The sequence below is a fragment of the Alosa sapidissima genome, chromosome 8, assembly GCF_018492685.1.
Source record: "Alosa sapidissima isolate fAloSap1 chromosome 8, fAloSap1.pri, whole genome shotgun sequence".
Classification (NCBI taxonomy): Eukaryota; Metazoa; Chordata; class Actinopteri; order Clupeiformes; family Clupeidae; genus Alosa; species Alosa sapidissima.
The window spans coordinates 13,042,219-13,064,477 of record NC_055964.1 but is presented as its reverse complement, the minus strand read 5'-3'; the positions used below and the strand labels follow the sequence as shown (position 1 = coordinate 13,064,477).

Sequence of the window (22,259 nt, the reverse complement as noted above, 5' to 3'; positions counted from 1 at the left end):
CTCGACTAGCATTCTATAAAGACCCATTTAAGTTTAAGTCTTTATTCGTAATGCAGAAGAGTGGTAGTCTTTTGGAACCTAAGCAGAAGCTTGAGGAGTATTTAGAGGGAGTGCACAAAGATAGGGAGAGGTTCAGAGAGATGGTACTTCCTGCGGATATCCCACCTATTGGTGAATTAAGTAGCCAATGCGACGATAGTCCACCAAGGTGGAAAGAGGTGCAAGAAGTAATAAAACGTGCAAGGGCCTCCTCAGCCCCGGGACCTAATGGAGTGCCCTACCGGTTGTATAAGATGCACCAGATGTTTTAAGATTTCTATGGCAATTAATAAAGATAGTTTGGAAAAAGCAGAGTATTCCCAAGGCTTGGCGGAGGGCTGGGGGAATATTTATTCCCAAAGAAAAGGATGCAGTGGAGATTAATCAATTTAGGCCAATTAGTCTACTGAATGTTGAAGGGAAGGTTTTCTTCAGTGTGGTGGCACGGAGACTGACAAATTACCTTGAAAGGAATAAACGAATTGATACCACGGTGCAAAAAGCTGGAATTCCTGGCTTCTCCGGGTGCTTAGAGCATACCAGCATGATTTGGCACCAAATTCAATTAGCAAAGCGTGAGAAGAGAGACCTGCACGTTGTGTTCTTGGATTTGGCTAATGCTTTTGGGTCTGTGCCGCATAGTCTGTTGTGGGAGGCCTTTGATTATTTCAGAATCCCAGGTAGCATTAAAAGCCTAGTAAAAGCATACTTTCTGGATATTCCATTATGTTTTACTACAGCTGATTACACCACAGGGTGGCAACAACTTGAGATAGGAATCATGGCCGGATGTACCATCTCCCCACTTGCTTTTACAATGGCAATGGAGGTCATCATTAGAGCCTCAAAATGGGTAGTGGGTGGGGAGAAGTTGCAGGGAGGGCCACGCCTCCCCCCGATTAGGGCTTTCATGGACGACATGACAACCTTGACGTCAACCGTTCCATGCACCAACAGGTTGCTGGATAAGTTAAATAGTAATCTGCAATGGGCCAGAATGAAGGTGAAGCCAAGTAAGTCTAGGAGTCTCTCAATTGTTAAAGGGAAGGTAATAGATAAGAAGTTTGCTATAAATAAGGAGGTGATTCCCACAGTTCTGGAGAAACCAGTGAAGAGTCTGGGAAGGTGGTATGATGCAAGCCTTAGTGATAAATCACAGGTTGAAGACTTGAGACAGGTCATTAGGCAAGGTATTGCAAAAATTGACAAGTCAGGCCTGCCAGGTAAGCTCAAGCTGTGGTGTTTGCAGTTTAGTTTGTTGCCTCGGCTAATGTGGCCATTGGCAGTTTATGAAGTTCCTCTGTCAAAGGTAGAGAGGTTGGAAAAAATGATCAACTCCTTTGTCAGAAAATGGCTCGGAGTTCCACACTGCTTAAGCAGTGTAGCCTTGTAGTTGCCAATATCTAGTCTGACAGAGGAATTTAAGTGTGCTAAGGCTAGATTGGAAATGACTCTTACTCAGTCCAAGGACCCAGTGGTGAGGAAAGTTGCACCCACAGTTAATGCAGGGAGGAAGTGGAACCCAGACCAGGCAGTTAAGCAAGCTCAATCAGCATTGAAGCATAGGGATATAATGGGCCATGTGCAGCACGGGCGGGGGGGTCTAGGGGTGGGTGTAAGTAAACCCTTGTGGAGTAAGGCTTCTGCAGGAGAAAAGAGGAACATGGTAGTGGAGGAAATGCATAGACAGGAGGAGGCTGTAAGATGTACTAAGGCAGTCTCGCAGGCAAAACAAGGGCAGTGGGTGAACTGGGAAGGGGTGGAAAAAAGACGGATTAAATGGAAAGATCTATGGGGCATGGAAGCTGGTAAGGTCAGCTTTATGTTAGGTGCTACATATGATATGCTCCCATCTCCCAAGAATTTAAGTCAATGGTTTGGTGAGGATGATAAATGCATACTTTGCTCGTGTGTGGGCAGTCTCCACCATATCCTATCAGGGTGCAAGGTAAGTCTCACCCAGGGGCGGTATACGTGGCGTCATAACCAGGTATTGAAATGTGTGGCAGCGGCAATAGAGGATAAAAGGAGAGAAGTCAATTCATTAGCAGCTAGTAAAGGGGTAAGGCAAATTAACTTTGTACGTCAGGGGGATAAACCTTGTTCCGCGAAGGCCAGGTGTAAAACCGGCCAGTTGAAAAATGGGGCGGGCTGGGAAATGAAGGTTGATCTTGGCCAGCAGATGGCGGTACCTCCACATATAGTGAGTACTAAGCTACGACCTGACGTAATCCTATGGTCGGATTCAGAGAAGATAGTTTACTTCATTGAACTCACTGTTCCTTGGGAAGACAGAGTGGAAGTGGCCAATGAGCTGAAGAGAGCTAAATACACTGAAATAGCAGAGGAGGCAGCTAAGCGAGGTTGGAGTGCACGATTAAGGTCTATTGAAATCGGTGCACGTGGGTTTGGCCAGATCTGCTATTGGCTTGCTGTCTGAATTGGGCATTTGTGGTCGAAGTCTAAGGCAGGTGGTTAGTAACATGTCTTTAGCAGCAGAACGGGCAAGCGAATGGTTGTGGGTAAGGAGAAGTTACCCTTCCTGGGGCACAAGCTAAGGTAAGCTAACTGGCTCATTTGTTTTGTGTTTGTGATGGACTGTGCCTAGGTTGATGGTATTTGGCTAAAGTTTTTTATGGTTTATGGTTCAGTCCGCATCAACGGGACGGACCAACCTAGCCAACTTAGACCATGCCTAGGTTGGTTAAGGGTATTTGGATGTTTGTTGTGGTAATATGGTGGCAGCATGGGGCGTAAGCTAACTGGCTAATTTGTTTTGTGTTTGTGATGGGGCCTAAGCTAACTGGCTAAGCTAACTGGCTAATTTGTTTTGTGTTTGTGATGGGCTGTGCCTAGGTTGATGGTTGGTTGGCCAGGGTTTTTATGGCTATGGTTCAGTCCACATCAACGGGACGGACCAGCCTAGCCAACCTTGACCTTGCCTGGGCTGGTTAAGAGTATTTTGGGTACTGGATATTTCAATGTGGTAATATGGTGGCAGCATGGAGGGGAGTGTCTCCAGGACGCTGGTTTCACTGTTAAGCCTTCATGAGGTGTCATGGGCCTAACTTAACAAAACATCGATGAATGAGGGTGCCCACTTGATAACCCCAATGACATGCCGCATACTATATACTGCTGTTGGATGGGCTATTTGTATTGTGTTTGTGACCATTTGTTGACGGATTTGTGGGTAGTGTGCTTTTTAAAGTTAAACTTGAGCAGGGGCTTCTGAATGTGTTTTTACCTTGGATTTTGGCACAAGGGATTTTAACATCTAATCCTGTGTATTAATGTAATGTTCACTACACCTCGTTTGTGCGGCTCCTCGTTTTTTCTAAGAGATTGGTAGCACAGTGATCTCACAACGACACTACCATCTAGGCCTACTACGTTGGACATTATACAAAAACAACATGCCCGTAATAATTTCAAAATAAAATACTGGATCATTTCTTTACACAGCTTTATTGAAGTGCATTTACAAGCTGTTTGGATCTGACGTTAGCCACCTAGCTAGCTGACATCAACATTACCTTCACAAAACATAAACTGTTCATGGGACAATCTATATCTACAATCCAATTCTGATGGTTTAGTAGAAGTAGGCTACAGAATAATTTGGTTACACTGCTTTATTGAAGTGCATTTACAAGCTGTTGTGTCTTATCTAGTATTATCCATCTAGTTATCTGGTATTAGCCATCTAGCTAGCTGACTGACTTTACCTTCATATTTATATATAAATTGTTCATGGAACAATTTATATCCCCAATCCAGTTGGGATCGCTTAGTTTTCGTGTGCGGTTCCACAATATCTGCCACCTGTGACAGATTAATATTTGGCAGATGCCGCAAATTCCTTGTAAACTTGTAGATAGCTCCAATAACGTTAGTTTCTCCATAAGACATTGTTAACTGGAAGTGAGTTTACGGCTTATCGATATTCAAAATGGCGGCGTGAAATAGGCTAATTGCTTTGCAAACGGGAAAGCCTTGTCGTCAGGAGACCTACAATGTTGCTACTGGAAGAAACTGGAATCCATGCATTTCCACTGAATTATTTTTGGAATCTGATCCCTTATCATACCTGTTCATTCTTACTCGTTGCTCGACTTATCGTGACTAAATTCAAGATGGCTGCAAACGTTAAACTTCGTGAAGATACTGTCTGTATAAATCGTCTTGTAAGTAAACTACCAGTGCTTTTTCAAAGTTCTCAATGTCTCGTTTTAAATGTCAGGGCCCTCGGAAGTCTACCAATGAAGTGTGGAGATACATTGAGCCTCGTAAATGGGTGTAAAACAGTGATTTATTTGCATGGCTAGCCCGATGCCGAAGCACCACTACTGAAAATGCTGTTGGTAGCATCGGCTAACTAGCGCCAGATTTTGGAGTGCTGGGGACAAGTCGAGATGGGCTATGAGACATACGTTCACACTCGGTATCATGTTTCAATACACTTTAGGTCAATATCACACCGGAATTGTCCTTTAATGTGTGAGTCAGAGGTCGGAAACTGGGGCTAGATTTTGCTAACAGAGTTGCCCAGCTAGGGGCTCGTCATCACTTTTGTCATCACGTTGTAGTTCGTTTGAAGTCCATGTGGCCTTTCATGTCCAACAGTTTTAATGTGAACTTTGCCGTTTGGGACTGGGAATTTGCCGTTTTTGTCACTTGAAAGCTGCATATCTTTCTTTCACGAGCATCTTACACTAAGGGAAATCGGGGTTAGATGTCACACGGGTAAGTTGACACATGTGTTAGATCTCAGCCACTCAAGGGCACTAGTCAAAACTGTTAATACAGAAATGATCAGAATTAGTGTCAGAGGTCATCCACGTTGTTTATTACCTTGATGTGAGACAACTTTAACTGTTTTTCATGTCTAAAAGTAAATTTTGAGACATTCAGTCTTTTTCTTCTAACTCATTACACAATGGGTTGACAATAAAATAATTAGTACCATTTAGAAGTATAAAGAAAGAGCTACAATTCAGTTACCTTTTATCATAGCTACGCTAAAACATGTGGCTGCTGGCCATCAAAAGAGCTAGCAATGTCAGTTGGGGTTGGTTGTCACATGTTGGCCTATGGACTCTTCAGTATTTCATTATATCATCATATTACCTTAGTTTCAAGTATAAGTATAGTATAAGTATATATACTCTTTTGATCCCATGAGGGAAATTTGGTCTCTGCATTTAACCCAATCCGTGAATTAGTGAAACACAGCACACAGTGAGGTGAAGCACACACTAATCCCGGCACAGTGAGCTGCCTGCAACCAGTTGTTTCAATAGGGATTTAATCTAAATAGTCTAAAAAACAACTTAAAACATAAAATACTAATGAAAAGAACATACTTGATGTTTCCTATTCATGTTCTCAACGCATAAGATGTATATGAGTGTAGAGTGGGGGGTCTGACATCTGACTCATTAACCATCAGCACTGGTGCTCCCAAAGGCTGTGTTTTGAGTCCACTGCTGTACAACTACACACATGACTGCAAAGCCAACAGTAGTCATACCTCCATCATCAAGTTTGCAGATGACGCAGTGATCTTGGGCCTGATTAGTAACAACAATGAACAGCTCTACTTGGATCAGGTTGATGAGGTGGCACAGTGGTGTCAATCTAACAGCTTGACACTGAATATCAATAAAACCAAGGAAATGGTAGTGGATTACAGAAGGAAGCAGCAGAACTACAGTTACACCCCACTAATGATCAGCGGGCAACCTGTAGAGAGAGTCACAAGTTTTAAATACCTTGGTGTCCACATTACTGAAGACTTAACATGGACTGTTAACACTCAATATGTTCTGAAGAAGTCCAGACAACGACTCTACTTCCTTCGTCAGCGAAGGAAATTCAAAGTTTCTACATCCATCATGAAGGCCTTCTACACTTCAGCGGTTGAGAGTGTTCTAACTGGTAGCATCATCACCTGGTATGGGAACTCCACAGTTAGAGATTGTAGTACTCTGCAGAGAGTAGTGCGCTCAGCTGAATGTACTATAAGAACTCAACTCCCTGCTCTACAAGATATCTATTCCAGAAGAGTACTCCTAAGAGACCCAAAAGATTCTGAAGGACTCTTCTCATCCTAACAATGGATTATTCCTACCGCTGAAATCAAGAAGACGCCTATGTAGTCACAAAGCCAGAACTGAGAGACTCAGGAGAAGTTTTTATCCCCAGGCCATCCGAACTCTGAACTCACACTATACTGACTTTGCACACATTCTTCACTCCTCAGCACTCTCCAACATTTCCCAACTCTGAATTCACACTATACTGACTTTGCACTCATTCACTCCTCAGCACTCATGACCCCCCCCCCCCCCCCCCCCCCACACACACACACACACACACACACACACACACACACCTACATGACTTTTAGCACTTTTACATCCCTCTCCCTATGCTACAGACCTTTTATTTATTTTCTTATTTCATCACACGTCAAAACACACACACACACACATCTGACTTTCTCCAACTTTTGCACATCTCCATAGAACTTTTTATTTATTATTTCTCCTCCATCTATCTACCCATGTCCTTGATTGCCTAGCCTTTCTGCCCCCCCCACCCCCAACACACACACTTACATCATTACTGTCATCACCTTACATACATACAGCACACTGCTAGCTACAGTAAGCCTCCTCTACATACTTGCTGCACACTGCCCCCCCTCCGTACATACACAGCACATTGTCTTCAGGATCTTTTCCAACACACATCCTCTACATACTTACAGCACACTGCCCCCACCTACCCACACACACACTACACACAGTCACTGCTCCACTCCCCTCCCGCCCACACACACACATCTTCACTGTCATCACTCACATACATCATACATAGAGTACTCTGCTTGCAATAGTAAGTCCCTTCACCATACTTGCAGTACACTGCCCCCCCCCCCCCTCCCCTACCTACACAGCACATTATTTCATCAGGAAGCTTCTCCAACACACATCCCCAACATACTTACAGCACACTGCCCCCGCCCACTCCCCTACCTACACAGCACATTATTTCATCAGGAAGCTTCTCCAACACACATCCCCAACATACTTACAGCACACTGCACCCCCCCCCCCCCAATACACAGCACATTGTCTAATGAGGAAGTTTCTCCAACACACATATTGCACACTGCCCTCTCCCCACATACACAGCACACTATGCCATCTCCCCTGTCATCCCCCCAACACACACACCAAGACCCCTGGCAGTTGGGTTAGCCCCTTGAGCCGTGGATCTGCCCAAGGTTTCTTCCTTGGTAAGGGAGTTTTTCCTTGCCCCTGTTGCTCTTGGGTGCTCCTTGTTGGTGCCCCCCCCCCCAATCCCAATCCTCCCCCACCTTTCTTATGCAGCCCTTGCCACTTAATCTACTAAACCCCTCTTCTACTGCACTTTTTACCCCCCATGTGACAATAAACTTCCTTGTATCCTTGTATGTAGTTTGCATTTCAATGAAATTAAACTTTTTACATTATTTTTAAGAATGTATCCATTTTTCATTTTTATCCCATTGGAATAACATTGGGACAACTAACCCCAACCTACCCCGTGATGGTGATGGTTGTCACATTTGCGCAAGGTGCATTTGACAGCCCACATCCTTCTAACTGACTGGATTCAAGCAGATCAAGGTGTGTCCTGAAAGGGAATTTGTGCAGGACACGGTTTTTGTGGAAACTAATTTTAAGTAAAAAGTGTGACATAACCCCGCTCTCCCCTATATTTTAAGCAAATACAGTTGTTTGTTTAGGATTAGTGAGTGTATAACCTTTGTTGTGGCATCCGTGTTTGTCACACATTCCGATGGCAAAGCACGTGCTGTCGGAAAAACAAAGTAGCCATGGGGGCGGTCCTTGCATTCCGAGGTGCTCTGAATGCACCAGCCTACACCAAGCAAATATGGGTGTGTCTGTGTGGTTGAAACACAATATGAGTAGCAAGGCGAGTCCGTGCCGTGACTGAACGCAACAGCTACACCTTCGCACCGTGAACAGCCAGAACAATATGTCACAAACTATTAAGAGGATTTCAATTTCCTACGATGCCTTGAATCCCAGCAACACGTTCACCAGCGGAGATTTACTACACGGACGAGTTACCGTTGAAGTAGCAAAGGGCACGAAAATAGACAGTCTTCTCATTAAATTTAAAGGTAAAGCGTTCGTACGTTGGACCGAGCGTCACGGGAAAACAACAGTCACCTACTGGGACAAGGAGAAGTACTTTACCTCGGAGCAATACTTCATAAGGGAACACAAAGGCAACGGCAAGTTGTATAAAGAATGTCATAGTGAACCAATGTGCTAGGCCTAAACTGTGTCGTGGCCGTAACCTGTGCTTAATGCTTAATGTTTTAGACGACGTTGCCCCAGGTCTGTTGAAAAATGAAGCTGGACAGCCCTGTAAGTTATTTGCTCCTCTGAAAGTAACTAAAATGCCCAAACACTCCAAAATGTCAATTTCATAGCCTACTTAACACTTGACCATTACTCGCCAATATAGCCTAATGATCCAACTAATGTGATCAAACAAGTAAAGTGTGAAAAGGTGGACTGTGGACTTCTTTAACATAAATTACTATGTCTATCATGTTTCAGGTATTTTTTGATCCGCCCTACATAACATTTGAGAGTAATACTGACCTGCTGTATTTCTCCACAGACTTCTCCACCATTTTTAGATGACTTTTTACACATATTTTGACACCAAATTTAAAACCTGATTACTAATTTAAACAGTGACCTGGAGTATTAAACTATCCTGCTCTCTACCACTGTGCTGTAAAAATCGATTTCCCCTTTTTACTTTTTCTCCAGATTGTGACGTTGTTGCCCCTGGGACTCATGTGTACCCTTTCACATTTCAGATCCCCCAGCAGTGAGTCCTAATACTGTAGCAGACACCTAATTTTGTAGCAGACGCAGGTTACAAAGTGACCTGAGGCCATTTTATTTTACTCCCCCTTTTCCCCAGGACTCTCCCAGCATCCTTTAACGGTACATGGGGATATGTTGGCTACTTCTTGGAGACCAAACTGAGCAGGTCAATGCGAATCTCAAGCAAAGACAAAGTGGAGATACGCTATATTCCAAAGCCAGACATGACAGATCCAGCTCTTATGGTAAGCCCATGGTGATTTATTCTGATGGTAATTTTGATACCATAGATTTAATAGAGACCCAGTCAGACCAATAGTGTGAAAAATCAGGAACAGAGTTTATTTACAATGATGCGCATCAAGTGAGAGACAGCATGACTTCACCTAAAGATCCATCAGCTGCTCTAACTAGACAAGGAAATAGTTAGAGTTTAAGTATCCTTCCAGGCTGACGGGAGATGGCGTTGGTCATCCCATCTCACGTGGACTACACTGAATCAGACCCTGATTAGTGGCAGCCTGGCAATCCGGAGCAGATCTGACGCAGCCATGCAGAACAGTGAAACACTGCAAAGTCATAATATTCCTGCTTATCTCTAAACACGGTCACACAGAGATATACACAGGGACAGTACAGATATCATACAGTCATTACATAGAATCATACTTTTAGTATCAAAGTGACCTACTAATGAGAAATGCAGAACATTAAACCACATATTGGAATATTGGACATAATGCAGAACATTAAACCATATATTGGAATATTGGACATAATGTTCTATTCCACTTTCTCTCAATTCATTAATACAGCACTTCATGCAATACACCCTTATGCCTTTTCATTACCAATATATGTGCTGCTCACTGCATATCAGTTGTCTTATTGTAAGCACGTTGTACTGTTTCTTTACCACTTGGGTATATAAAGTTGCTCTGAATTGATTTGCCAGGGTCTGCTTTCTGGTCAACCACTGTTGTGTGCCTTATGTTACAACACATTGTTCTGTTCATTCAGACACCCCAGTATGGTACAAAAGACAAGAAGATGAAACTGTTTACCTCTGGAAGTGTGTCATTCACTATCCACACAGAGAGAATGGGCTACTCTTTGGGTAAGATTTCAAAACATGGAGACATGGTCCAGACCAAGTGTGTGTGTGTGTGTGTGTGTGAATAACACCCTTGAGCAGAGACTCTAAATGGACATGGTTGCAGGTGCTGGTTTTGATATGTAGTAGGTTGTCAATTATAGTGTATATCTGTTATTCTTCCATATTAATTCATTTCCCATGACAACCCTGTTGTTATTACAGGAGAAGGAATTAAGGTTGTGGCCGATGTTCAGAACAGCTCCTCTCGGGCCCTCAGACCCAAGTACTGCCTTTACTCTAAGCATAGTTTCTTTGCACGGGGCAGAAGGAGGTTAAACACTCACGAGATATTGAAAGAGGAAGGAGAGCCCATTGCACCATCCACACATCAGACCATAACCAAAATCCTCACCATCCCACCAAGTCTCACCATGTCCATACTCATCTGTAGGATCCTGAAGGTTGAATACAAACTCAAGGTAAGAATCATGGAGGTATTAAATAGACTTGGAGAGAATGATGAAGTGCCCTCCCAATTGTGACACATTACAGATGGCCACACATGATGTTGTTCATATGGATTGGTTGATATTGCTAGCTTGGAAACTGCCAAATCATGGGAATATCCATATATCCATATTTTTGTTTCCACCAATTATGTGGGATCTGATTGGCTTGTTTGTGAAAACAAATGGCCAAGTGGATGCCAACTGACTGAAATGTGAAATATCATTGTCATTGATCTGGTTTGAGGCACAAATAATATGTGCATTCTTAACCATGTGAGTTTCCATGCACATCAAAGAAACATTATACCAGCATGACAGACACTGTGTGAAGTTTTTTTGTCCATCCTTGATCATTCACTTAATATTTTTAGTTTCATGACTGCAAATAACTGGCATCGTTATGCAAGGACTAAATACTATGGTGAACATTTGTCACTACAGTCCGGATTTTGAGGCCTCTGTCAGGACCTAGGTAGAGTGCCATCCTTTTTGGGCATTTTGTGCATGCTTATAGGTAGCTGATACAAGTGTTCCACTACAAACAAGGTTTATACGTAGCGATGATAAAAAAATAAATAAAATGCTATCTCTGGTATTCTCTACATTGTCTCTGCATTTGAACGTATTGGTGAACAAGACCTGGTATGTTTGCAGACATGCAAAAACATTTGGGGTGTCATTTTTGGTCCAATTGACCTCACTTTTAGCCACAAGTGACTCTTTTTCACAGTCTGGTCTGGGCTGGTAACCCTACATTAGCCATTTCCCTCCTTTAAACACAAATTTTGACTATCAACTGGAGTTGATGTATTTTTGCACAGAGTCGCTCGCATGAAGCAGAAAAAATAGATCAACTTTCTAATAGCTAGCTGGGTCGCGGTTGCAGCACAGTTTGAATCGCGCCTGAGATGCACAGTTGGCTGCTGTGCTGTGACATGTTAACATGGGCACCAAAATGAAAATCAACGGACCCATTCCGCAGACATGACACAGGCAATGTGTTCAAGCCACAAGTCATACGAGAGTATGAACATTATCTTATATTATGCAATTCAGTATCACACTGTTTAATGCAGTTAACAGTGTGTAAAAATTTACATTTCATTTTTATACACCCCACACACACACACACACACACACAAACTGAATTGGAGAGAGAGCAGTATGCAGGCAGACACTAAAAGGTGCCAGGTCATGTCAATGCATTGGATATTTGCAAGAGTGGTTGACAAACGTTTCGGTCCACAGACCCTCATCAGTGCTGTGGACCGAAACGTTTGTCACCTTACTTGGTAGCACATCGGTGGATGGATTAAACACTTCGTTCATTTATTTTTCAACGGCAAACAATGGTGTGCGAGTTTTCTTCCATGACTGACTACTACGTTGCCCAAAACTAATGCACCCACACGGCCTTGAGTATTTGGCACGAGACCCTACCTGTCTAACCTGATAAACCAGTTTACCTGTTCATGGTTCAACAATAACCAAATGCCATTGTTTTAAATGGTGGTAAAGAAGCTCAAATTCGGACGTTTTTAAATTGCATGTAATTCATGTATGCCGGTGTTTTCCAGGTCTACCTTGATGTTCCATATGCTTCTGACCCCGAGATCAAGTTTCCTGTTGTCATTCTTCCGCTTGCACCATCCAAGGGAGAGCTTGGTCCACCAGCTCCATCTTTTGGGTTTGGGGATTATTGGAACCCTGGCCAAGCAGGGTGGAACAGCGCGCCGTACTCGGCTCCTCCTGCTGCGCCGTTCATGCCTCCGCCGTATACGGCTCCTCCTGCTGCCCCGTTCTCGGCTCCACCGTATACGGCTCCTCCTGCTGCGCCGTATACGGCTCCCTCTGCTGCTCCTCCTCCAGCCTATGAGTCCTATGCACTGTATCCTCCATTACCTAATTATTCTGAAAAACCTTGAGTGACCAACTAGTGATGAATAATATTTATCAGTAGATGATCAAAGAGGAAAGAAGAAAAAGAAGAAGTAAGGGATAATGGACGACACGGTGGTCTGTTCACAGAAGTTAATGCACGGTCGAGGTTGTAAAACGGCCCCGACGCGAAGCGGAGTATATTTTTCCTACCTGGGTTCTTATGAGGATCTTATCAGGGGCACAGAGAAAAGTAGTGCCAATGTCATTTGAATTTGTCAGTAAAAATAAGCAATAGCAAAATAAGATGGCTTAGATTTTTTCAGCATTGAGATTGATGTTTTTACATTCAAAGTAAACTGTTTCACAAACCATACCAACTTCATTTAAATGTATTCAATATTCTGTACATGGTTAGTATGCTGACTTTCAGCCACAATAATTCCCCACAAAACAATGCTTTTACCCTTCGAGTGAGAAGTGTTTATTTTGTAATTACTTTGTAAAGGGTGCCACCTACTGGCTAACTTGAACTCCTGAAATCCGGCTCCATAAATTACCAAAGTTCCACATAACTGTGCTGTTTGGTGAGATGTTGCAGGTCACAGCATGCTCAGTGGGCCCCAGAGTAAAACCGATATCCACTCTGTATGGAGACCCAACAAGTCAAACTTCAGTTACAAGTGGTCTGAGAAACAAAAAGCCTGAAAGGAGAAGCATGACTCGACATTTTTGATATTAGCTGCAAACATACACTCGGGCCAAAGCAGACAAAAGCCTATGAACCTTACATAATTTTATAACACAGCAATGTGTATTGATATTCATGATGTAACATTTTTGGTAGCACATCCTTTATAAACAATTATAAGTACAAATTAACTAATGCCAACTGCCATTGCTTATTGTCAGCTTTTGCATGAAATTACCCATGAAATTACTATATCAAAAAAAGTACATTCCAAAGGTAAATATAAGGTCGGGCTATTTTATGTTGTGTTATATAACATGTTATTACAATTGCCTTATTTTTACTTTGTCACAATGGTGACTGGCAAACACTGCCCTGATTTAGAGTAAAGTCACAAAAGATTGCACATTTCAGTAGTCCATTATGTGTGATTACCACTGGCACTCATGCCCCTGGCTAAACTGCAGCCGTGGGTATATACTTTACCAAATCCACTCTCACTCAGGCTATTTTGCTAACCAGTGGTGGACGAAGTACACAAATCCTGTACTTGAGTGAAAGTAGAGATACACATGGTCAAATGTTACTCCAGTAAAAGTCCTCCTTTTACATTTCCACTTGAGTGGAAGTACAAAAGTACTTGCCTTCAAATGTACTTAAGTATCGAAAGTAAAAGTCCTGAAATGTATTATGACTAATACAGTTGCATTTACTATTGTTGAAATGATTCGGCACAGACATAGGCATTCATTGAGCCTTTCTCCTCCATTCAATGACAAAATCAGCTTATAATTGTTGTATGTAGAAAGAACTAAAAACAAACTAATGTGATAGTGTTTCCCATACATTGACTAATTTGTGGCGGCCCACCACAATATCAAAATTGACCACCACACTGATTTTCCAGGATGTACTAAATTCTGCTTATATCTGGTTAGCATCATAACCATGCTGCGCTAATTTGTTAAAAACTGTTGCATTCAAGTTAATTCTGCAAACCTACCATCACAAATAGAATTCAATAATGTGGGAAACACTGTCTTATCTTAGATAGGGCCTACTTCAAAGTAACCACATTTTTCTTTGTTGAATGCTTTACACTTTCGGACCAAATCAAGATGTTCCCTTTTGTGTTTGATAGTGTCAGATTGTCTATCATTTGTTCGATGGCGTCAAGAGGCTAGTTATGGTAACATCAATATTGTGAAAAGGGGTCAACAAGGTACAGTAAATAGTGGATATGACAATAACATAGGGTAGGCAACACCATTATGTAAAGCCTAGCTCACTTAATTGAAAATATACATGTAAGTACACATGTATTTGGACAGTCTTTTTTCCAAAAGGAACTTCAGCTGTCACAAAATGTAGTGGAGTAAAAAGTAAGAAATTTGGCCTCGAAATGTACTGGAGTAAAAGTAAAAAGTTTAACAAAATTGAAATACTCAAGTAAAGTACAGATACATGAAAAAGCGACTTCAGTACAGTAATTGAGTAAATGTACTCAAGTAATGTCCACCACTGTTGCTAACATGTTGTATAATGATATAATGTTTCGCAGTAGTATTGACAAAGTTAGTTATAGAAACACAGTCCGAAATTATTACCAAATTGCTCTGTTTTATAAGAGTTAAGATATTTAAAGTATTTAAAGCAAGATAATGTAAGAGATGATTGTCTGAAATGTCAAACTAATTATGATAATTCCAGCATGTGTATTGAAATAAAACTGACAGTTTTCCCCAGTAATGTGTGAACTTTGTATTAGTCATGTAATTCCAGTGCTGACAGAATGTAGGTTTGGACTAACCGGCTACAACCGCAGTGAATGATAAATTGATAACATGGTAGATGTAGAGCTACTCCTCTGAAATACGGAATGGACAGAGCTTTGATCTTGTTTGGACCATGCTCCTGATCAAAGCATGATTAGATGCTCTTCAGGTCCACATTAAGTAAATATACTTTCATTACACTTTAGAAAGATTTGGTCTCACAGACACTAGTAACACCCATTACAAAGTAATAAAAATACTTTTCTTAAAAGGGAAACGAGTCAATGGGTCACAGTGATTCAATTATTAGAAAGGTCCTGCACATTTGCTGTGGAAACGACTAATCCCATAAATCTCAGATTTCATCAAGATTTGTTAATGGCTTTAACAGCACTCTGCAGTGCTGTGTAGCATCCCATAAAAATCATAAATGACATAGATCATGGTGAAAGGTTTACAATACATAAAATAATCCTAATGGTTTTGGCACATAAATGCCTTCACATAAACTGAACCAGAAGAAGAGAAATGAGAACCGTATGCATAGTAACAGTCCTGTCAATCAAAGACCCCCCCCCCCCCCCCCCCCTTTATGGACTTCTACATAACTTCTCAAGAGACAGACACTCTGCTATTGAAATAAAATGGAATAAAATACATTTGTTGCTGTATTATTCATTAATTTGTGGGTATTTATAACTGTTCTGAGGTGATCTGATATATCCTACTCCTCTATCAATCAGATTGTAATCAGATTGTATTTGTGTGTTACTTCTAGAATGTAGGTAACGTAACGATGCAATTATCTGTCATTTACAGTACGTTTTGGCCAAGAGTCTGTTTACCCATAGCAACTGCAAAAAATGCCTGTAGAGGTCACTTGAACATCCCAACCCTCACATGTTCCCACAAGTTTCCAAAAACAATGACAGTCAGGGGACAATGTTAGTTTACTGTGATCAGTGGGCCAGTAAACACCATTTGGAGAACGTGCATCCGTGCCTTTCCTTCAGAAAGAAAGCAAGCCATATGGCTCTGCTCGTCAGCACTGGTGTACGCACATTCTCCATTGCAGCCCATGCAAATCTAGAGTCACAATAGAACACCCAGTGTCCCTTTCCACTCCCGTGCCGGGGAGGCTGTTTTTGGAAAGGAGGGCTGGAGGAGTGGTTTAGAGAGAGAGAAAGAGAGAGAGAGAGAGATCTCCTACCCCAACCGCCAGCGAGTACCCATGACAACAGTTTGAGCCTGCTGGCAACTCCCTGTCTTCGCTGGTTGGGGTTGCCATGGAGACTCCCCGTGGGACTCCCCCAGATCAACGGGAGGGGCGTCCAGTTGACTAACCCTCTCCCAGTTGGGGAGCTGCGGGGAAAATGTACTGCAGTAGATCTGAGAGACCAAAAAACCCCCTCGCTTAGGACCAGAGGCCCTGGACTCTGAATAACCACGAAAGAGAGAGAGCGAGAGAAGGGGGATAAAAAACAAGCCAACAGAAAACACATGCACCACTCCATGGCCATCAAAATGAATCCTGTTTGCTTGGTTATTCATACAGGCGCGTTCATGAAAGTGTGGCATGCATGCCGCTCTGGCTTTGGGATGAATGCCCTACCACGGAGCCTGAAGGCAATGCTGCTCCCTGTGCCAAACATTTTCATTTCTGGGAGCCTGCGTTTTTGCAAGAAAGCCTCGAAAAGAGCACTGGTTTGTGGTGTGTTTTCATTGAGGCAGGAAAAGACATTGCTTAAGTGACACAATATGTGACAAAAAAAGGCTCAAGTCCTGCTCCAATGCTCCCCCGAAAAACAGCTTTTGTAGGCCTTAGCATTTCTACAGATCATTGAAGGTATCAAATTTCTGTGTGAAGACCAACATGTGGCTGCAAGGGAAGAAATAACAAAGGACAACTGTTCACAACCCCACCAAAAAGCAGTGTTATGCGCCTATGTTGACTCAACATATCTGCTATTACCTGCCAATGGTGGCTATATTAACAGTCCTAATATCCACACCCCCTGACTCCACTCTTTTAATTCCTCTTGTATGAACACTACAACAGTGGATACTACAAGGCTAGTTATCAAGGTGACTGAGGAATCCAATACAACTACTATTAATGAAACCGCATATAACACATGGTAGTGTGTTATTATTATTATGACACTGCAATCAGGGATATGGAGAGTAAGTGTCCCTTGAAAAAGGCCAGGTGGAAATGTCCTTTCAGTGGCTATGCTGTAAACTGAATGGAGCGCTTCCTGTCAAGGCATATATTTGCCATTGTAGACAAGGCCGACATTTGCTAGAATGTTGTTGCGCGTGATGAAAGGGTAAGCAGTCTATGATGAGCTCTTGCGATAAATACGCACCTTGTGTGTACTGTGAATGGATGAGCCATTACCGGCCAGATACTCTTGAAATGAGTAATGTGGCCCCACTTAACAGAGACACTCTTCACAAGCACACATAATGTAAGGAGTTCTCTAAGGGCTCTCCATAACGTAATCCCCCATTTGACAGTATTTCATTGACATGCTGCATACTCGGTTTTTACACTGCTAATCAGCACACGGATGGTCTTGCTGTGGAGCTTGAGGTGCCTTTAAAATGGCACCAATCTGTCTGTCCGTGAGCCGAAACCCAGAGGGAAGTCTATTGGCCCTGTAATTGCAGCAAGCTGTGTCCCCCCTTCAAGATGCAACAATTACAAGTCTTTGATTTTCATTGAGAACCTTGTGTGTTTTTGTGTTGAGACTAGGATCACTAATTTCAACAAAACGTGAGGGAAAGCCATTTTTTATGGAGAATTTATTTTGGAAAAGCATAAGAAGGTCTCACAGAAAAAAAAAAAAACATTTTTCCCACTTTAATGGCTTCAAAGTTATCTAGGTTTAGTGTTTTAATAAAACATTTTTTTATTTTCTTGTAATATAAAAAAGTGACACAAGGCCTTGTTTGTTGTCTTACGAAAGGCAATTTGACGAATTCCACATTAATGCAACTAAGGATAACAGATTTCATTGCTAATTGAAACGTGCGTTACTATCCTAACAATTATGACTAGTTAACAATTACTACTGAAATCTAAGTATGACATGTACAGTACCTGTAATGATAACCTTTGGATAACAAACTTCAGAAGTTTTTTTTGTTTTCTCTGATGTCACATTAGAACAAAACAAAAACAACTGTAAATAAGAGATTAAAAAAACAAAGAAATATGAATAAAAAGGCTTATTTATGGAATTCCGAGAAGCAGCCTCCACGGCAAAGGTGCACATTGCAGATCTTGCAGCCGAACACACTTTCATGCCGTAGGCCCTTGTTGGTACAGTTCCGGCAGCGACGCGAGCGCTCGGACATGCGCTCCAGCCGGTGGCCGTACTCCAGGGGCGAGTCTGCGTGGCGTTTGCGGGCGGCGCGCTCCATACCCCGCGCGCCCTGGTAGTCCCCGATGAGCTGCTGGGCCAGGCGCACGCGGAAGTGCCGCTGGGTGAACTGCTTGCCATTAAAGCCAGCCGGCGGCGCCCCGCTGCGCGTCTCCCGCAGGATCACGTAGGCGTTGACGATGCACAGGTTGACGTAGAACCACAGGAAGTAGCGCCACCACTTCTTGCACGGCCGGCCCACCTGGTAGCACTCCCGCAGCTGGTCACATAGGTCCACGCCACGCATGTTCTCCTGGTAGAGCAACAGCGGCAGCGGCCGCGGCACCCCCAGGCCCATGCCGCAGGGGCCAATGCCGCCACCGCCGCCACTGCTGTCCCCGTCACTGTCTCCGTCCCTTTGCCTGCTGGGGCTGATGCCCACGATGCCCGGTGCCGAGTTGGTCGACAGGCAGCTCATCACCTTGGCATCTCGTGTCACCGTGGCCACCAGGTTGCCGTGCTGGCACTGGTAGAACTCGCCGGGCGCCAGCTTGCCCACGTTGCGTGGCTTGAGGGTGTCCGGATAGCCGCGGCGGGCCGGATGGGTGGGCCCGCAAGCGTACAGGCCGTCTCGCAGGAGCCGCTGCAGCAGCGGCACGGAGGTGAAGAAGCTGTCCATGAAGATGTGGTGGTGCTTGGCCTCCAAGCCGCGCACCAGGGAGGTCACCGCCTTGCGGGCTACGCCAAGTGCCGCCTCCTCGCCCGGCTTGCCCACATAGACACGTGTACGGTGGCAGTAGCCCGAGCGCGAGTCGCAGAGCATCCACACTTTCAGCCCCTTCCTCAAGGGCTTTGAGGGCATGTATTGCGTGGGCGAGAAGCGGCCTTTCGAGGTGATTGCACACTCGTCGATGGTGAGGCAGCGGTTGGGCGCGTATGAGTCCCACATGGTGTTCTCCACCACGTCCAGCAGAGGGCGGATTTTGTAAAGGCCGTCATAGCCCAGTTCGCCGCGCGTCGGTTCCGATTCACGGTCGCACAGGTGGATGTTTTGGTTCAGCTTCTCGAAGCGGCGGGCCGTCATGGTTTTTTTGAAGCCAGCATTACCTATGAATATGTCACTGGCCCAATACATGCCGTAGTCAGGGAGTTGGTTTATGCCCATGAGAATGTTCAGACCTATATAAGCCCTCATCTCCCTCAGGTCAGTGGGATGCCAGTGGGCATCTGATCTCCCACTCCTCCTTTGCCTATAGAGGGCGTAGTTGTTTGTTTGTTCTACCATGTGTTCAAACAATGAATCTGGGAAGAGCAACCGGAAGTAGTCTAGTGTGTCAGCATCATCCCCCAGCGAGTGCTGAGGGCCACTGACAGCAGTGAATGGCTCAATTGATATTACCTGATCGGGCTCTCCCCAGAAGTCCGGAGAAGTGCAGTCTTCGTCTAAAAGATCATCTGAACTGAATAACCCCGAGTGTTCTTCCTCCTCTAAATCAGAAAAATCAATGTCCGAGTCGGTAGACGTTGTTTCAGAGCAGTTATTGGAGGTAGAATAATAGGACTCCTCAGCGTACTCCTCAGCGTACTCTTCGTGCTTGATCCCATTTCCAGTGACTAAAATAATATTGCAACCGCCTCCCGCGATGTAGCTGGCTGAGTCCGCAGTCTCGTCTGCTGCCGCTGTGCTTTTGAATTCAGTCTCCCCCTCGTTCTCCTGTAGTTCTTCTTCCTCCGAGTCCGAGTCCGGCTTTCTAAAAGGAATCTCGAACCACTTCACATCTACTGAAAGATTTAACGGACACTCTTCACCGTCGGAGACGGTATTAGTTTCTGTGTCCGCGCTAGTTTCCAAAATAGTAAAAAGCTCTCTCCTTTTTCTTGCCGCCATGTCGGGGTATTGAACTGCCCCTGCATGAGTCTTTTATTTATGTTAGCGGGGTAAATATTTCTCAAAACTAGCCGCAAATTAAAAAATTATTTGAAATGTACTTATGTGCGTCCACGGGTAACTCGTTGGTCTTTAAACCATGCTGTTTTGGGAGCCTTGAATCTCATTGTTTCCGCTCTTGGTTTTTGTACGCTTTGTAGCGCAGTGTGGCCGCAGACGTCAGAAGCTGCTTGCATGTCCTGCTTTGTAAGGGCGTTTTGCGACTGCAGCTGGTGGGGTTGCTAGTTCGCTAGGCTGGCAGATGGCCGCTTGCTGTTGAAATGCCCGCTGGCACTAGCCACTCTTTGTAGCCGGCCACCAATCTCGAAAAAAGCCCAGGGAAACGACAGGTATAAGGTTAATGTTCCTTAGTATGATTTAAACACTCTTGATATAACACACAATAGTTTTAATGAAAGATATATGCCTTAATCACATGTAGTAGTAACAACATCGTTGTTATGGAAGCAGCAGTTGCCAGCCCCTTGCGTATCGTGACATTGTGCCTGACGCAGATGTTTGACAGGTAAATACCCTATAGCCTACCGGCAACAGTTTATGTAGATCCCATGTTTAGGCTTTGCAGCAGAGCAAACAATCACAAAACGTGGCTAACAGAAACTTCAATCTACTAGAGAGCTACCACTAATTCATAATACATTTAGTAAGCTATCACAATCAGAGGAGCAGAGGGCAGAATGATAGGCTACTCAGAAGAAATTGTAAACTTTGTGTCAAACAAGCACACCAGTCATTTCCCCTCCCCTCTCTGTTTAAAAAGCCTTGGGAGTCATCTATATCTCTCCTCCCCTCTCTCCCTCGTGTTCAGTCTGTGGTTGGCGCTGTGCTTGGTTGAGCATGCAGCTCTGAAAAGATTTAACTCCAAGATTGCAAAGAGGCAAGGAGAACCATGATTCCCCTATACATTGTGACTCCATGCATTAGGCTTTTTGGCCATTCTACCATCCTCCTTCCAAGAAGTCAACCTTGAAAGCTCCATTTTGGTTGAGGCAGCCTTCTACACACCATAGCTTTTTTTTTTTTTACTAAATTATCAATGGCGGAAAATAGTCTAATCTCACACGTTGCTTAGAATATGAATGGGTTTGCATATGAGTGGTGGAAATGTGGGCTAACCTGACTGAGTAGTTGCTGGTGTTCAGTGGGGAGCACTGCAGTGCAGTGAGTGAAGAATGTGAACTATTGCAGGAAGCCAAGCCTGAAGAAAATGTCCATGACTGACACAGGCGTTCATGTTCTCGTCAACACAGCTTTGCAAAAGGCAGAATTCACATTGGCCATGCATTAGTTCCTAGGAGAATACTTGTGTCCATGTTGTCCTAGTTTTAGTGACTATTCTGTCTTCAAATCTCTATACATTCTTTTTTTTCGGGCTCAGGGTTTTTGCTGTATTCAAGGCAACGCCGCTGACTGCGCTAAAAGGGGAGTTTTAATTTTAGTACGAGACGCTCTGTGTGAGACGCCTTTGGTTCTTTCTAGAAGTGTTGGTCTGTGCCTGCCTGGTAGCCACAACCACTGTAGGGCACACCTCTTTGGAATGTTCATTTCATTTTTCAACGACACCAAGCCAGCAGTGAAATTGGCAATGGTTAGACATGAGGACAGAGAGAGAGAGAGAGAGAGAGAGCATTGGTGTGCTTAAAAAGATAACTAACCAAAAATAGAAAAGGGAGGGAAAAAACCCTCACTCCAGCATTTCCAGGCCCCTGGAGCTCAGGGCTGCAGCAGACCCCATGGAGACTCCAATGGTGGGGTGGAGAGAGGCGCTGACCAATAGGGACCGAGACTGTGTGTGTTTGTGTGTGTGTGTGTGTGTGTGCGTGTGCGTGTGTGTGCGTGTGGTGAGAGGGACTGAGTGTGTATGTGCCGTTGGAGGGGAAGGGGGGCGGTTTGGTTGAGCAGAAGGGGGAGGGGGCACGAGGAGAGAGAGAGAGAGCTGGAGCATGCAGGCGGGTGGGTGAGGGAGAGGGAGAGAGAGAAAGAGGGAGAGAGAGAGAGAGAGAGAGAGAGGGGGAGAGAGAGAGAGAGAGA

General features: G+C 43.9%; 2 protein-coding genes across 4 annotated transcripts; one reads left to right on the top strand and one right to left on the bottom strand.

Moving 5' to 3' along the window:
- Window positions 1–7,977: 7,977 nt before the first annotated feature.
- On the top strand, window positions 7,978–13,328 carry LOC121716047 (arrestin domain-containing protein 3-like). 3 transcript variants are annotated; one of them, XR_006033741.1, is made up of 8 exons: window positions 7,979–8,353; window positions 8,445–8,489; window positions 8,904–8,964; window positions 9,061–9,208; window positions 9,984–10,080; window positions 10,282–10,538; window positions 12,146–12,584; window positions 12,646–13,328. XR_006033741.1 is itself a non-coding variant. In XM_042102194.1 (7 exons), exons 1-7 carry the CDS (start codon window positions 8,092–8,094, stop codon window positions 12,491–12,493), a joined length of 1,218 nt encoding a protein of 405 aa, XP_041958128.1. In that variant the 5' UTR covers window positions 7,979–8,091; the 3' UTR covers window positions 12,494–13,328. The 3 variants fall into 3 exon arrangements, 2 of the variants coding, with proteins under 2 accessions (XP_041958129.1, XP_041958128.1); XM_042102194.1 differs by having other exon boundaries at window positions 12,146–13,328; XM_042102195.1 differs by lacking the exon at window positions 8,445–8,489 and having other exon boundaries at window positions 7,978–8,353; window positions 12,146–13,328.
- A 4,818-nt stretch (window positions 13,329–18,146) lies between these two features.
- On the bottom strand, window positions 18,147–20,168 carry LOC121715682 (piggyBac transposable element-derived protein 4-like). Its single transcript, XM_042101567.1, has one exon. The coding sequence runs from the start codon at window positions 20,166–20,168 to the stop codon at window positions 18,147–18,149; it is 2,022 nt and encodes a 673-aa protein (XP_041957501.1).
- Window positions 20,169–22,259: the final 2,091 nt, after the last annotated feature.

Excerpts from the sequence above, each read along its gene's own strand:
- LOC121716047 (XM_042102194.1), top strand. The coding sequence starts at position 8,092 with ATGTCACAAACTATTAAGAGGATTTCAATTTCCTACGATGCCTTGAAT. Across the intron at positions 9,209-9,983 it reads TGACAGATCCAGCTCTTATG|ACACCCCAGTATGGTACAAA; the intron begins GTAAGCCCATGG and ends CTGTTCATTCAG. Across the intron at positions 10,539-12,145 it reads AGGTTGAATACAAACTCAAG|GTCTACCTTGATGTTCCATA; the intron begins GTAAGAATCATG and ends GGTGTTTTCCAG.
- LOC121715682 (XM_042101567.1), bottom strand. The coding sequence starts at position 20,168 with ATGGCGGCAAGAAAAAGGAGAGAGCTTTTTACTATTTTGGAAACTAGC.